At 42.7% G+C, this 17,270-nt stretch overlaps 1 protein-coding gene across 2 annotated transcripts in view; it reads right to left on the bottom strand.

Moving 5' to 3' along the window:
* Positions 1-17,270, bottom strand: part of MAST1 (microtubule associated serine/threonine kinase 1) — a 147,071-nt gene that overhangs the window by 40,866 nt on the left and 88,935 nt on the right. For both annotated transcript variants that reach the window (XM_089688822.1, XM_089688823.1), the window contains 8 exons: positions 6,517-6,598; positions 5,620-5,780; positions 3,669-3,744; positions 3,312-3,521; positions 3,016-3,117; positions 2,386-2,515; positions 1,089-1,156; positions 645-733 (listed from right to left, as the gene is read on the bottom strand). In XM_089688822.1, coding sequence (XP_089544948.1) covers positions 645-733; positions 1,089-1,156; positions 2,386-2,515; positions 3,016-3,117; positions 3,312-3,521; positions 3,669-3,744; positions 5,620-5,780; positions 6,517-6,598 — 918 coding nt within the window. The remainder of the gene's footprint in view (positions 1-644; positions 734-1,088; positions 1,157-2,385; positions 2,516-3,015; positions 3,118-3,311; positions 3,522-3,668; positions 3,745-5,619; positions 5,781-6,516; positions 6,599-17,270) is intronic.

Here is a 17,270-nt window from a genome sequence, read left to right as displayed (position 1 = left end):
AGGAATAATGGGCAAGTAACAGCAGTTTTTAATGGGATCCCATGCTGTGGGAAATATGGTACTTGACATTGCTGACCTACTGAAAATGTTAGATCCCTGGATGTCATGCTGGTGTTTTAGCTTTGATGAGTTCCGGAGAAGTGCCAGGCTCAGACCAGTGAGTAAAACTAAATACCGGTAAGAATGGAGGAGGATAGCCTTGACCTGGATATAACATTTCCTGCAAAAGCCCGTTTGTGGCTAATGCCTTTGAGCGAGGAAGCCATTTTATGATCTGGGCATATAGGCACAAAACAGATTGTTTCAGCTCACAAACTGGCTGTCTTCTCAGTGTCTTTTTCAAAATACTAGGCATTTATATACTTATAGAGGCATTCTACAAAAATTAAGATGCTGACCACATTATGTTGAACCATTAAGACTGCAAATGTTCTAGTACAGATTGGAAAATGAAAGCTAAAACCTGATTGGTTGCTATACAAAAGACCTCCACTTCTTTTTGATTTCATGTTTGATATGCTAAGCACTCATTAAGCATGGAAACTTAGTTGTCGGTAAATAGTGGCCCCCAAACCCTATGCAAAGCCTATTGTTCGTGTTCTTTTTCGACTGCAAAAGTGTTGCATTTGACGAGGAACACTCACCCATAGGCACCATTACTGATCAGCTTAATGGTTTCAAAGTCGCTCTCCTCTGGCGGTCTTATGTGCTTTGAGACTGCACCTACTTTTCCCTGAAACAAGGGTCACAGAGAAATCTAAGGTAAATTTAAGGTAGGTTGAGATATAATATATACAAGAAAAGACAGAATGCAGAATTAACACCTTTTCCATGTAAAGAAAAATACAAATCTAAAATAAAACCATCTGCAGGCAAAACCTGGTATCGTCATCCAAGCATCCAAGTGCTCTGGAAATATACATCAATGGTCAGATCACGTCAACCAGGTAATGCTAACAATAGAAGAGCAAGCGTCTTGTGATGCTTAGTAAGCAGAAACTCTTTTGTTCTTAGTATTGTATAGTGAGGTCTCTGCTGCAGTATCCTTTTAAATCATGAATTATAAAGCTAATGGACATCAGTCTCACCTCCCCGATGTCCTCACTGTCTGGTGTGTGCGTCTCCACGCTGACTGGCTCCTCAGCAGCCACAACCTCTGTGCAAATAAAGCAGCAAATTAATAGTAAGGCTTTTCTTCTCATTACAACAGTAGCAATCCAATAGATCCAAATTCAGACATGGACCATGATGCCTCACAGCTTGTGATGTCAGCGCTGTTGTGGAAAGTTATGGCACATTACCAGTCTTTCTGTTTTATGACCCACTCATTTATTAGTATTGGAGAGTAGACTGGTAAGTGAACAAAATGGACCAGCAATCAGAGAAAACGAGTTGCCAGTTTAAATGTTGGCCTCCACAAGTCCGCTCCCAATTTGTCTCCTCCAAAACTTTATATCCCCAACTGTTAGTTAAAGGCTAAGGCTTCATAATCTCTGGTATGGAATCCTGAAGGAGATAAAGACACCAGTAGACCTAGGAATATTTGGAGAATATAGCTTAGGCCCCATTCTAATTTAGCATGAAGCACACTAAGGCAGAGGCATATCTACCGCAAGGCAAATGAGGCGTTTGTCCTTGGGCGGCTTTTTTCAGGGGGACTGTCACCACCCCCAGGCCAGTGGTATCCATGGGTGCAGGGTGTTCACTGAACGCAGGCCTCTGACATACACTGCATCCATGGATGATACTGTCAGGTACTACAGCTGCAGCAGGGGTTAAGTGTCCCCGCATATAGTGTCCCCTCTGCTGTCCCTGCCCCCCTCCCGTGCTATCCCCACCTGCGACCTGAGCCCCTATAATGTCTCAAGACTGGTGTTCGTCTGCCACCACCTGTGCTTGATCTGTTCTGGGTAGATGGCTATTTAGGGGCTTTGCCCTCAGAAGTCAATGCTGGTTTTAGTTTGTTCTAACTGTGGCTCTTTGGCATCATTTATTCTGATCCTATAGCCTGATCTGTATTGACTTTTCTTTTTATTCTGTTTGTTTGAATATGTATCCTGTTGCTCCCAGTTCCAACTCAGTTCCTGGCTGTCTGCTGTATACTGACTTATCTGACATTTGTCCTGTTGCAAGTCTATCTGTACATTCACCTAACTTAAGTGCATTTCAAGGAGAGCTGGCAATGTGGTATGCTCGTTTGTGTGTTCTGACCCTGTACCTGCTGTTCTGAGGGTCCCCACTGTTCCCTATGTTTCTTTTCTTGCTCTGCTCTGTATTTCTCTCATGCTCATAACGTTTCTTGGCTCCAAAACCGCTAGACATAAGCGGAAGGCCCCAGGGGCCCAGGCACCACCCTAGTCTACTTGGAATCTAGGAGCAGCTTACCTGGGAAAGGGTCCCTCGTGAGTCCCAGCTGACGAAGGATATATTGGGGTATGTCTGTCTTCAGATTGCCCTCCTTCACCTGGTCCTCAGCCGCCTCCAGTAAATGATAAAACTCCTCAGGGTTAAACTCCTAAAACAAAAATATTAGTCAACTTGACCCAAACAGAAAGATAGTCTATTTGCACTCTTTGCATGCCCCTATGTTCTTCTGCAATTTTTTCTTACACTTTAAAAACATACTGGTAGGGGAACTGCCTTCTGTAGGAGCATAAGTAAAAACATTCTCCACTATATACTGTCTGCCAGACATCTGTTTGTACAAAGTCAAAAAGATCCAAGGCACACGGTGTGCACCTGCGTAGATCTTTCTAGTCATCCATGGGGCAGTTGGGGGGCTTAGGGTTATAAAGATGTTCTTAACTCAAACCTGTTTATGTTGTAGAACTCTCCATGATCCTGTATGCTGGACCAAAGAGGGCATGGTTTTAAGAAAACGAGAGACAGGACATTGACTTTTGGTCAAGTTTTTGGCTTAGTGATAATGACTGTTCTGGTAACAAAATATAAAGTAGGGTATGTATACATTAGCCCCAGTTTGGCTTTTGTTTCTAAAAAAAAAAAACTACCCACCAGGCACTCTAGAAGACGTGCTGGCCGAGAGATAATAATGAGAAGATTCTTCATCAACTGGGCGATGAAAGCCACCTCTGATCCTTCAGATCGTTCCACGGCCTGCAGAAGAGACGCATGGTTACACAATAGTTTACTCACTTCAAAAATCTTATATGACTGATGATTTTTTTGACAGCTAGCAAGAGAGGCCACAATAATAAATGAGCTGTAATGATAGAGCAAACCAGCATGGTGAACAAATGACTTTATGGTGCCAACCCAGCCCAGTCTAGCCCTTTGTCTCTGATAATTACATCCAGTAGCAATTTGTCCAAGTTATCCTGCAGCTGGTAGAAGTAGGTACTGGTGATCATGCCCTCAGTGCTCCGGGTCAGGCAATCCCTGGCCAGCTCCACAATCTGGTGGTGGATGAAATTAAGGACCCCATCTGCCAGTGGTAGAACATTCTCTGGAGAGAAGTTGGAGATGAACACCCGGAGTCGATCCTCCATCTGTGCCGTGGCCTGAGAAGACCAAAGATGATCATTTAATTAGGTAGCAATGACTGAGTGGAGAAGACATTTAATCAAGGATACAGTTAGGTCCACAGACATAACAGTGATACAGAAATTCTTCTGGAAGATGGCTATGTAATGAAGCAACATCCTTACCTTAGGGAACCTCTCCTTATAGACATGATTCATCATCACTATTTCATTGTCATAAGATGAGGGTGACCGGCCAGGGCTGTAAAAGAATGGACAAGGTCTTCAATAATTCGTCAGTGTTTCCCTGAACTGAATTCCCATTGAATTAATAACTATGCTCCCTCACACAGTAAAAGTGTGCTTACATTCGCAGTGTATGGCCCATTGTTTTCTAAGCCAAGAGATATCTACTTCCAAATTGAATTAAATGGAAGATGTCATTGTGTAGGTGTGCTTATAAACCCCTCATGTTATTTTTCCAACTGTCTTTTGATTTTCAAACTCCAGACAAATGCTTTTTTGTTTTGTTTGTTTTGGACATAGTGGGGAAGGATTAGAATCTCTATTACAATTTTTTTTCTTATAGAATGAAAAGTGGGGAGGACTTCTGCAAGGTTTTTTTGTTGCTGCTGTCCACATAGTGGATATTTTCTCTCTTTTTCTTTCTCTGTGCTATTGTGGGACAGAGGATCATCAAAACAGAAAGTAAGAGTGAATCTTCATTGGAGATTCCAATAAAAATCTAAAAGGAATGATAATTTTTCTCCACTCCAAAAACTAAAAAGTAAAGTTTAGTTGGAGTTTCACCTTAATAATAAATATGGACAACACCCACTGAAACGCCCATATCTGTTATAATATACCATTGTTAGAGCCAGGGATGGAGGTTAACAATGCCAGATAAGCAGTAAGACTCAAAGATAGAGAAAGCATTTTAGATATTCTTTCATTGCTGACATTTTGCAGTGAATCTGCATTATGTAAACCCAAAAACACAATTACCCGAACCAACAATAACCAAATTCTACTCATAGTGAGTGAAGCCAAACGTGTCAGAGATTGGCACACTTCTGGGCAATTCAACTGATAAGTATAGTGCATTGAATCTTATATAGAGAGCTCCCTCCTTTATCTAACAGTCTGATGAATTGCTAATGAGCAAAATAAAGACAGGTCTTGGATCAGATTGGAAAACCAGTGCCATAGGAATACGGTACATATAATTCTCAGTCCTGATTCTTCACCTTGCGTTAACCTGTCATCACAATAAGTCATCTGACATTCTTATATTGATGAGCATCAGATAACACTGTATCTTTTTTTTTTCTACTGAAAGGTGGAATGAGGTGCAAAAACTTATAAGAATCAATCAGAAATATGTTCGCTCACACTAATGAAGACCAGTTAGTCATTGGCTTCTGGATTACAAAAACATTTCTCCTGTATGTATGGAAATTTAAACGCAAACTGTATGCTTTGTTAATTGAAAATGCTTAAAAGAAGGAAGAACTGTTCCTGGTGTCATACCAAAATTCTCCCTGTCTCTGTTCCATATAGTAGAGTATAAAAGTGATAATCTGGTTGGCTATAGGATGTCATTGTCCTTCAAAGGAACACAGTTTTCTCTAAGACTTCTTCAATAAAAATTCAGAAACTCAAAGCAACCACCCAGATTTTTTATTTCATATACAGTACAGTGAAATCTGATTGGCTGTTTATTGGTAGCTAACATTGAAGCTTTGCACTGCCATATTAAGAAAAGGAGTAGATGGATCCTAGCAGAGCACCTGAGTGTTTCTAGCTGTACTCAGGACAGCTCAAATGGAAGCTGGAGTGGCCCTCCTACGTGCTGCCTTTAGAGTTCATTGAAATCTATGATCAGTGATTCCAAAACTTTTCCTAGAACTCATCTGGACAAGATCTGATTCAGACTGTATTCATCACACGCAGCAATTTAAAATAATAAACCACAGATGCGTACTTTGGGTGTTTTCTCATAGGATTCAATGATCCTTGAAGCTAACAAGTGAAAGGACCATCTGGGCCAGAAGCAAATAAGCTTGAAAGGGCCATTGACTGGACACAGACTGATAGGAATTCAGAGCAGAATAACATCCCTAAACCTCCAACTGACCTCAGGCTTCGAGACCGTGGTCTCACTGCAGGGGACCTTCGACCCCCATCATCATCAGGGATGCTCTCAGTGCTGCCAAAATGTTTGGAGAGGAAGTGAAGTTCATCCAAGGTGGGTTGGAAGGGAAGCTGGTGCAGACGTTCCTGAGATGAGGAGGAGGACTTCAAAGAAGACAGAAGAAGAAAATAAGGAACCAAGAGTAATAGTTATTATTATTATTATACAGGATTTATATAGCACCAATAGTTTGCTCAGTGCTTTACAATATAACGGGAGACAATACAGCAACAATACAGTTCAATACAAGAGGTGTTAGGAAGGCCCTGCTCCTTGGAGCTTACAATCTAAGAGTAAAGGCCCAACTTCCCTACAAAATGATTGTGTGGTGATTGGATCCTTCCAATGCAATCTGATGTCAATTGGTAAGTTTAGACTGCCATTGCCTTTCTGAAAATAGAAGCTGTTTGGCTGTCAGGAGGATCCTTTGGCTCCATTGTTCTTTGAGTCTCAGATTGAGCACAAGCGGGCAGATTAGGATCCCTGGCTGTTATTTCTTTCACCGCAGGTGCTCTTTAATAGTTGAAAGAGTGCTTTTGGTTGGTTTTCATGTCCTGTCAACATATTTCCGTACCTCTGGTTCCTGGAACTGCAACGCATCTGCACCTGGCACTGCAACACATCTGCAGTAGTTGGAAAAACAGGCTCTGTCAAATGGCAGGGTATGTGTTCAGAAGAGCTACCTACTGGCTGCCTCTACCTGGATGTCACCTATTGAAGTGGCCATGTACCACACTGCTGAAGCTGTGCTTGTGTGCCAGGAACCAAAGTTGCAACGGAGGTGTAAATGTGAGCATAAGGTTAGTATTTAAGCCCACTTTAAAAGGATTTATTACTTACTGACACAGTGGAGCTTGGGGTATTCGTTCCATATCCTGATGATGGGAGGGAGGCAAGGGACCAACGACGGCCATCTGTCCGGCTAAAAAAGTAAGAGCATTTACCCATGTATTACTGAGAGACAGCAAACCTAGAGTATATTAGGAGACACGATGCTTAATTATAGCAAAAGAGATAAACATATCCACCAGAACTTAAATCTGAACTCCAGGCAAACAGTTAAACACAAAGCTGAAATGCATTAACATACAGTTGTGTCCAAAATTATTCAACCCCCAATGCTGTAAAGGGGTTTAGGGACTATAGTGTACATTTGGAATTGTATTCAGAATCAAATCCTACAAGGACGTTGTAACTACCCAAATGCAACTAAAATGACATCAATTGTTTATGTAATACAGTAGTAAATGGTTCTTATGTGGTTTCTTCATTGCCACAATTATTCAACCCCTTAAAGACTACCACTCTGAAGAACAGAGGTTCATACAGGTGCTTTCCATCAGGTATTGAAAACACCTGTGGATGTCACCGAGCAGCAATCAAGCATAATAAGCACCAATTAGGCAGCTTTAAAATGACTGTGATACTCAGCTCCTTCTAGACATTTACTGGTGTGGTTACAAACATGGTGAAGGCAAGAGAATGGTCCAGGAAGACAAGAGAAGAGGTGATTTCTCTTCACAGGAAGGGCAATGGCTATAAGAAGATTGCAAAGATGTTAAACATACCAAGAGACACCTTAGGAAGCATCATTCGCAAATTCAAGGCAAAGGGCACTGTTGAAACGCTACCTGGTCGTGGCAGAAAGAAGATGCTGACTTCGACTGCTGTGCGCTACCTGAAGCGTAGAGTGGAGAGAAGTCCCCGTGTGACTGCTGAGGAACTGAGAAAAGATTTGTCAGATGTGGGTACAGAAGTTTCAGCCCAGACAATAAGACGCACACTGCGTAATGAAGGCCTCCGTGCCAGAACTCCCAGGCGTACCCCCTTGCTGTCTCCAAAGAATAAGAAGAGTCGACTGCAGTATGCCAAAAGCCATGTGGACAAACCACAAAAGTTGTGGGATAGTGTTCTGTGGACTGATGAAACAAAATTAGAACTGTTTGGGCCCATGGATCAACGCTATGTTTGGAGGAGGAAGAACAAGGCCTATGATGAAAAGAACACCTTGCCTACTGTGAAGCATGGTGGAGGGTCAATCATGCTTTGGGGCTGTTTTGCTTCTGCAGGTACAGGGAAGCTTCAGCGTGTGCAAGGTACCATGAATTCTCTTCAGTACCAGGAGATATTGGATGGAAACGTGATGCAGTCCGTCACACACCTGAGGCTTGGGAGACGTTGGACCTTTCAACAGGACAATGATCCCAAGCATACCTCCAAGTCCACTAGAGCATGGTTGCAGAGGAAAGGCTGGAACATTTTGGAGTGGCCATCGCAGTCACCAGACTTAAATCCGATTGAGAACCTCTGGTGGGACTTAAAGAAAGCAGTTGCAGTGCGCAAGCCTAAGAATGTGACTGAACTGGAGGCCTTTGCCCATGAAGAATGGGCGAAGATACCCGTAGATCGCTGCAAGACACTTGTGTCAAGCTATGCTTCACGTTTAAAAGCTGTTATAACTGTAAAAGGATGCTGTACTAAGTACTAAGATTGAATGTCACTTGGGGGTTGAATAAAACTGATAATGCTGTGAGCACAGAAAAGACATTTGTGGTTATTTCATTATAACTGTTATGTTATATTTGTCTGACCTACAAGTGCCTCTTTAATGTAAATGTAAGCAAGATGACTGAATGATCAAAAGCAATGTCAAACTGGCCAAAACACTCAATTTCAGTGGGGGTTGAATAATTTTGGACACAACTGTAAACTGCACCAAAGGATTTATAATTCTGATAAAGTGATTCTGAACACACACTGTGTAATTTACAATGTCCCTTCTATTTCTGTATATGGATGATGGCACTGTAATTATTTTAATTAAAAAAAAAAACATTAAAATGCCTCTTTCCTAATCTATATACAGCTGGTACATGACTCAGCTCTTTCCCAGCCTGTCTTCAGGGAAACATAAGCAGGAGGAGCTTCTAGTCCTCTGTTGCTGGTCACATGTTCAAAATAAGAAAACAACCTTTAGAATACAGAGTAAAAATAAACAATTAATACCAATAAAATGTCGTATTATTTGTGGGAATAACATGGTGTGGTCGGATTTCTGCCAGTCGCACACTATGACACGCCCCTCCAGCGTGTGTCTTAGAATAACAGGTAGGTGAAGCCTCCATCAATATACATGTAATATCCCACTCCCATTGTGTTTAGCTGGTTAGTGGGCATGGAGTAGGAGGGAGAGAGTGGTCTGTCATTTACCAGTGCGTACTTTATAGTCACATGAGCGGTTCAGATGTGATAGGGAGGAAATGCTCATAGAAACTCACTGAAAACTGAGCATGTGCAGAGCTGCCAACACTGTTCTATAAAATCTCTAGCTGCATTGTGGAGTCAGACTGAAGGGGGAGATAGAGAACAGCCGGGTCAACCAGTTTTTTTGCAGAATACAGAAAACAAATCTCATAGTGACTGAGTGAGCACGGAATACAGCATTTATTGATAGTTTTTTATGATGTGGATTTAGTGACACTTTAAGCCAGTCTTGTGATCCAGACATCCCGGCCAGACAGCATAGTAACATGGATGACCTAAACGTTCTTCTCTCATTAAAGCCCAATAAGAGTCTTATACTATTTTATACCTCTTTATTCTCCAACCCCCCCCCCCCCCCACTATGTTACCACCCCACAGTACAAGTGTCCCCATCCAGACTTGTGTTGCAGACAAGGGGAAGGGTTATGTTTACCCATATATGTTACTGAGTACTGATAACTGAGAGCACTTGGTCTAATTCTGGTGCTTACTGGACTGCACAATTACAAAAACAGATGTAATAGAAAAATCAGGATAGTTACTACAATTGCTTTCTGACAGGTTGGTCTCAGACCCTCTGCCTACTGATTGGACAATAAAGGAGGCTCACCACACTGTTTGGGGCATCTGTCTGCTCATTTTATCTCCCCTCTGAGTCCTGCCAGCAAGCTCACAGTGTTAAATAAAAGGCACTGTGCAATAAAGTAAAGCCATGAAGTTTCCCAACCCTAGCCCTCCCTCTCCTAATCTACGGTCTGCTCTGCAGGGGATAACAGAAAGACACTATACAGATGGATGCACATACTTAAAGGCGGTATATTTAAAATACATTTCATGTCCTTTTACCTAACACATAACTGCATTAAACTGGGATGTTATATTGTCTGCCGGAGCAGGGGCGGACTGACCATTTGGAAACTCGGGCACTGCCCGAGGGCCTGGGGTCAGTAGGGGGCTCCATGAGATGCCCCTGGTACCTTTTTCATAGGCTTTTTTGAGTTTGGGCAAGGACACAGGGGCCCCATGATCCCCTATTGCCTGGGGGCCCCATGAGTTGTCAGTCGCCCCTGTGCCGGAGTTCAGCTTTATTTAAATCATTACAACCTGCATGCTCTGTACCCCCTGGGGCTGTTGTGATCTGCCCTGTGCATGACTGCCAATTACAATAAAAATAGTGTGTGATTGATTTCAGCAACGGAAAGTGAGAAAAGACAAAGATACAGCAAACTGAATAAGTATAAAAAGTAGAGAGGTACTTGGAGGAAGGGAAGTCTCTCCTAGAGACGGGAGAGGAGTAATTTGCTTCTACCTGGCATTCACATAGTTACCCCCCCTTCTTGTCTGTTCCCCTTCTTTTTTTTTTTTCTACCACCCCCTCACCCCTTTCTCTATGCTGTGTCTTGTTTCTTATGCAGGCTATAGACGGCTCGATATTTTTTCGAACGATAAACGAAAAATCGGTCGTTCGTTAAACCAACGTTACCACCAACGATTACAAAAATCGGCCGACCAAGTCATAAAGTTCACCCAGTATAACAGCCAAATCTTCTGTTCCTTCCAGGTCACGGCTCATGCGCATATTTTTTTTCGTTAAAACGATTGTACGTTTTGGCCATCATTGCTGTGAAAATCGGTCGTTTTCCACTAATTTTCCAACATGACCGATAACTCAAAAGTGCAAAAAACCCGATAACCGGCCGACCAATTAACCTACTAACAGTGCGAAAATCGGCCGATTTAATCTTTCGGATGAAAAATCGGCCGATTTTCGAACCATCTATGGCTGGCATTACTCATGTTCCTCTCGATTCTTTTTTCTCTACCTTTTTTACATCTTCTACATATGAGTAATTACAATGGACAGGGGAGTGGTGGTCCCTTTGTGAGTTCTGGGTTACATTTCTGATTTTGAAATGTATTTTTCCTGTATTCTTTTGAATTCTGTACACACTTGAATTGCTATTGATGCTTTTCCTATGTATTTTTTTTGCCTGTACTGATATACTGTATGGTCACTTTTCTACTGACATAAATAAAGAATTTGAAAAAAAAAGGACAGTAATCCGTCTAAATAAAAGCATTTCCATAGTTTCTAATTACAGGATTGTCCATTGAAACTGTTAAGGCACTGCATTGTGCAAAGTAATCAAATTCTGAATGGATCCTAGCAGGGCCAGTGCAAGGATTGTTGTCTACACAGGCATTGGTGCATTTTGCTGTACAACTTCCCAACCCACCACCACCACCACCGTCCTCCCACCACCCCCCTCCACTCCACAATGCAACCCCCTCCCATCCCCAGCATACACTTTATTTGCGAACTATTAAACTAATCTGCATTTAAGATGAGTGTGACCGATGTGTGTGTAATGAGGGGGTGGGTTTATTCACTCCCCACATCCCCTCACTGTCTACAGCCACTCTGGAACCTCCTTCATGTTGCAGCTGTAATGTGATGGGGCGTAGCGTGAAGAACGTCATACAGCATTGAAAATTTGAGCTGTGTTGAACTGCCACTAAATGGCAGTGTGTAATGAGGGGGAGGGGTTATGCATTCCCTACTTCCTCTCACTAGGCAAACTAAAATTCCCAAGCTGTGCCCAGTGGAAGAGAGGGAGCAGTGTTAGGAAATGGAAGACAGGTATTTTAAAAATCCAAAATTCCTAGCAAGTGGCTGGGGATTGGGATTTTACCATCCCCATCCTAGAGCTCTAAGGCAGATGCCTAAGCAACCTTATGCTGGCACCGACCCTGGATCCTAGTGCTCTCCTTCCCTTTCTCAGTGAGAGTGCTGTTGGGCTGTATTGTCAGCTCAGTACAGGAAGTTAGGAGCTGCTTGCATTTCTGGCAGGATCATCAGGTATTTTTCAGTACTTGCAGCGGTTTTAAAGAGACAAAACATAGGGAAACGTATATGTTCTGAGCACCGTGGAAACTACAAAGATATTGAGTAATAGTGTACAGGTTTTTTTAGGGTTCTTCACACATTTGGTACCAGCTGGATCTGAAACACAATTCTTTTCCTCCCTGAGATACTAAAGACGTGGTAAGTGTAACTCCTAAAAGCTCCTTCTACTTCACTATAGCGTTGTCCACATATTTGAAGCTTAGGCACTTAGTCATGTGACTAGGGTTGTCAAATCTGAACTCTGCTTATGCCCATAGGTAAAAATCATATGCATAAGTCCCTACACATGTAGTCAGCACTGAAATGATACTGGAAACATGGTAAGTGGAACTTGTAAAAGCTCCTCCTACTTCAGTTTAGCTTTGGACACATGTTTGATAGTCCACTCTAGGCACTTGGAGATGTGATCTTTAAGGGTAGGGCAGCCAGATCTTATCTCTGCTTGTACCCACAGGTAAAGATCCTATGCTTAGGCCTCTACACATGTGGTCAGCACTGAACGGAGGTTCTTTCAATATTTGATACCAACTGGATTGTATACACAATTTTTTTCCTCTCTGAGATCCTGGAAACATGGTAAGTGGAACTTGTAAAAGCTCCTCCTACTTCAGTTTAGCTTTAGCCACATGTTTGATAGTCACTTGATGATGTGATCTTAAAGAGTAGGGCTGTCAGATCTGATCTCTGCTTGTACCCACAGGTAAAGATCCTATGCTTAGGCCTCTACACATGTGGTCAGCACTGAACGGAGGTTCTTCCAATATTTGATACCAACTGGATTGTATACACAATTTTTTTCCTCTCTGAGATCCTGGAAACATGGTAAGTGGAACTTGTAAAAGCTCCTCCTACTTCAGTTTAGCTTTAGCCACATGTTTGATAGTCACTTGATGATGTGATCTTAAAGAGTAGGGCTGCCAGATCCGATCTCTTCTTGTATCCACAAGTAAAGATCCTATGCTTAGGCCTCTACACATGTGGTCAGCATTGAAAGAAGGTTCTTCGCATAATTTTTACCACCTGGATTGTATACACAATTCATTTCCTCTCTGAGATCCTGGAAACATGGTAGAGTAGAACTTGTAAAAGTTTTTCCTACTTCAGTTTAGCTTTGGCCACGTCTTTGATAGTCACTTGGTGATGTGATCTTAAAGAGTAGGGCTGCCAGATCTGATCTCTGCTTGTACCCACAGGTAAAGATCCTATGCTTAGGCCTCTACACATGTGGTCAGCACTGAAAGGAGGTTCTTCCAATATTTTCTACCAGCTGGATTGTATACACAATTTTTTTCCTCTCTGAGATCCTGGAAACATGGTAAGTGGAACTTGTAAAAGCTCCTCCTACTTCAGTTTAGCTTTGGCCACATGTTTGATAGTCACTTGGTGATGTGATCTTAAAGAGTAGGGCTGCCAGATCTGATCTCTTCTTGTATCCACAGGTAAAGATCCTATGCTTAGGCCTCTACACATGTGGTCAGCATTGAAAGAAGGTTCTTCGCATATTTGTTACCACCTGGATTGTATACACAATTCTTTTCCTGGAAAAGAGATACTGAAACTCGTAAAAGTTCCTCCTACATCCCTTTAGCCTTGACCACATGTATGAAAGCCTAGACAACACAACAAACACTTTACTCCTGCGCTAGGAAAGGACTCAGTAGACCCAATAGGAATGTTCTGGAATTTTCTGGAATATGCACTGCTTGCTGCCCTCAACAGACCGGGGTGGTCCGAATACACTGGATACAAATGGAGAAACAGAAAAAGGGGCGCACCGACCTAGTGCAAGGTTGGCTCTGAGGAAGAGGTTGTGTCCTCGAAACACGTTAGCCAGTTGGTCATCCAGGGTTCCATCATATGGACTCAGATGTTGTTTGGATCATACATCTTGTTCAGTTTGACATGCCTGTGTTATTATGTCAATTGTGAGTATGATACCTATTTTTGTTTCTTTAATAAATGAAAGCCTAGACATTTGGCCATTGGCCATGTGATCTTAAAGGGTAGGGCTGCCAGATCTGAACTCTGCTCGTACCCAGAAATAAAGGTAATATGCTCAGGCCTCCTAATGTTGCCACTTCCCTTTAAAGCCGAACACATATTAATTACACAGGTTCTGAGACTAATTGAATACAAATAAGGCACTAAGTGAGTTTAATTACCACCTTAGTAAGTCTCAGAACCTGTGTAATTGATATGTGTTCGGTCTTAAAGAGATGAGGTGGCAACCCTAAGACCTTCACATATGTGGTCAGAACTGAAAGGAGGTTGGGACAGCACTTCTTTCCAGGAAAGGTATTTTAACCCATTCATTACGTTTTATGCATACACAGCAAAGATCACACAAAAAGTAAAATTTAAAACAAATTGTCCGTTTGGCAGTCAACCATGGCAATGTGCAAAGAAACAGTGTGATATTGGATTGTAAGCAGTAACCAACAAAGACTTCCTACTCATTATTTGCTGTTATGTTCCTTATCATGAATAATTTATGTATGCTTACTGCTCACCCTACTCTAAAATGACATAAAATACAATCACATTATATAAATAAAAGATATTATTAATCATATTTAATATTAATGCTGTGTATACAACATTAGGTTAGCAGATGCCCCATCTGCAATCCCTATTCTCTTAAAGATAGTTTAATACTGTATTATCCATCTGATTATGTGTAATCTCAAGTGGTTAAATCTTTTCCTTCTCTCTTTCTTAATTCACAGACCAATCCATGTAGACCCAGCCATAGAGCGCCCTTGTGTCTTTATCAGTGACCTAAAGGTGAACAACTGTCCAGTGAGTTGACTATATGAACTATTTATGCATAGCCACCTCTTCTCAAGGGGAAAACATTTCATTTAATCTTTCCTTTATCCAAGCTCCTTGTTGCCCATCATTTGTTTAATTGTTCTTCTCAGCAGTCTTTTTAGTTTCACAGCATCCTTTCTGTAAATTGGTGTCTAAACATGAACTGCATACCAGGGGCGGACTGACAACTCAATAGGGGTTCATGGGGCCCCTGTGTCCTTGCCCAAACTCAAAAAATCCTATGAAAAAGGTACCAGGGGCATCTCATGGCGCCCCCTACTGACCCCAGGCCCTCGGGCAGTGCCCGTGTTTCTAAATGGTCAGTCCGCCCCTGCTGCATACTCAAGATGAAGGCTTTCTAATGCTTAGTACAGGGGCAAGGTCATGTCTCCCTCTCTAGAGTCTATACCTCTGTTAATACAAGAAAGTATCTTGCTGCTTTAACCACTTGCTTACCGGGCACTTTCACTCCCTTCCTGCCCAGACCAATTTTTAGCTTTCATCACTGTCGCACTTTCAATGACAGTTGAGCGGTCATGCAACACTGTACCCAGGGCCCCCTCCACCAAAAAACAAAAAAACAAAACACAGTTATGAATGAACACGGTGAGTGATCAGTAAGAATCACTCATTGTGTTCATTTGGGGGGAAGGGGGTGGTAAATGTGACATATTAACCAGACCCTTCCCTCACTTGCCTTCCTGAAGGATCCTTTTATATGCTTTCTGCTACCGGTGGGAAGAAGAGGAGGAAAGCCAGCAGCACTGTAAGGGTGGGAGCACACAGGGGGGCCCTGGTCAGCAGGGAGAAATGTTTGGTGCACAGGGAGGGTGATGGATGCAGTGGGGGGGCAATTACTGGAACTGATCCCCTGTATGACTCTCTCTGCAGCAGCTGAAAGTCAGAAGAAGAGAGAGTCAAAGAGAATACAGGGGATCAGTTATAGTAATTGCCCCCCTTAATGCTGATCACCTTTCCTGACCACGTCTGATTTATCTCCATCTGCCTGGGCCCCCCTGCTGGCCTGGGCCCCATACAAGAGGACTAGTGGTACCCCTTTATCCACGGCCCTGACTGTACCCATTTGAAATGTTTATCATTTTTTTCACACAAATAGAGCTTTCTTTTGGTGGTATTTAATCACCACTGGTTTTATTTTTTGCTAAACAAACAAAAAAGACATAAAATTAAAAAAAAAAAGTTTCTTTGTTTTTATTATAAAATTTTGCAAACAGGTAAATTTTCTTCTTCACTGATGTGCAATGAGGCTGCGCCGATAGATAGCACTGATGGGCTCTGATAGGCAGCACTGATGGGAACTGATGAGGCGACACTGATAGGCAGCACTGATAGGCTGCACTGATGAGGCAGCATTGATGAGGAGGCACTGATGAGGCTCCAATGATATCTGGCACTGATAGGTGGCAATGATGGGTACTGATAGGCAGCACTGATAGGCTGCACTGATGAGGCAGCATTGATGAGGAGGCTCTGATGAAGCTGCAATGATATGCGGCACTGATAGGTGGCCATGATGGGTACTGATAGGCAGCACTGATAGGCTGAACTGATGAGGAGGCACTGATGAAGCTGCAATGATATGCGGCACTGATAGGTGGCAATGATAGGTACTGATAGGCAGCACTGATGTGCACTAATAGGCAGTGCTGAAGGGCACTGATAGGTGGCACTGACAGGCACAGCCTGGCAGCACTGCTGGGCACAGCTCAGCACCCATCACGTAGGGCATCAGTGTGTGCAGGTCAGTACCCAGGAAAGAAAATCACATGCTCCACATAATGAGAAAACTGTAAGATTTTAATTAAAAGACTAACATTGCACTCACAAGGAAAGAGAAATAAACTCAGCACTGTTTAAAATAATCACACACCCGCAAAGATCACATAATTTCCAGCAGGCGTGATGATGACACAACGAGCTCCGTCCTACGCGTTTCGTCTTAGATTACATCTTCTGGGGCTTCCAAGTGATACAGCAATTCAGCACATTTTATAAAGGACTATTAGCTGTTTTAAATCTCATTGTCAGGGCTCCCAGGTATGACCAGAGGTGTGTGACTGATGCAGGGAAACGCAGACTTCAGATATGTGATAAACAATACAATTTATTAACACTAACAATACAAACATAAATGCAGTGCAATACTAAAACATAACACAGTGCAAACAAACCAAACCAACCACCCACAGATAACAGTATATACAAGCAAGCGTCGTTAGGCAGGCCGGGTCAATATCAATGGGCAGGTAGGTACAGGGGGAGCAAGCAGAGAATGGTCGGGGTCACAGGCCAGGTTCAGCAGGTAGCAAGCAGCGTAGTACAGAGGGTCAGACAGAAGGATGGTCAGGGTCACAAGCCAGGATCAGAGCAGGAGAAGTCAGCAAAGGAACAGAAACAGGATGCAGGACAGATACAGAGCCCAGGACAAACACAACACCAAGGCAGAGTCTGCAAGTCTGGCCATCCCTTAAATACCCCAGTATCATCAGTTCCAGGTGTTAGCTGGCTGAAAGGTTGAGTCTCTGATTGCTGGGAGCACCCGCTGGCCAGCCCTGGTACTGCAGATCAAAAGGCAGGTGAGTCCCACCAT

Source organism: Staurois parvus, unplaced genomic scaffold (assembly GCF_062004578.1).
Source record: "Staurois parvus isolate SC_StPar_1 unplaced genomic scaffold, SC_StPar_1.0 ptg000456l, whole genome shotgun sequence".
Classification (NCBI taxonomy): domain Eukaryota; kingdom Metazoa; phylum Chordata; class Amphibia; order Anura; family Ranidae; genus Staurois; species Staurois parvus.
The sequence above is the reverse complement of the archived record's forward strand: the minus strand, read 5'-3'. Positions and strand labels throughout refer to the sequence as shown.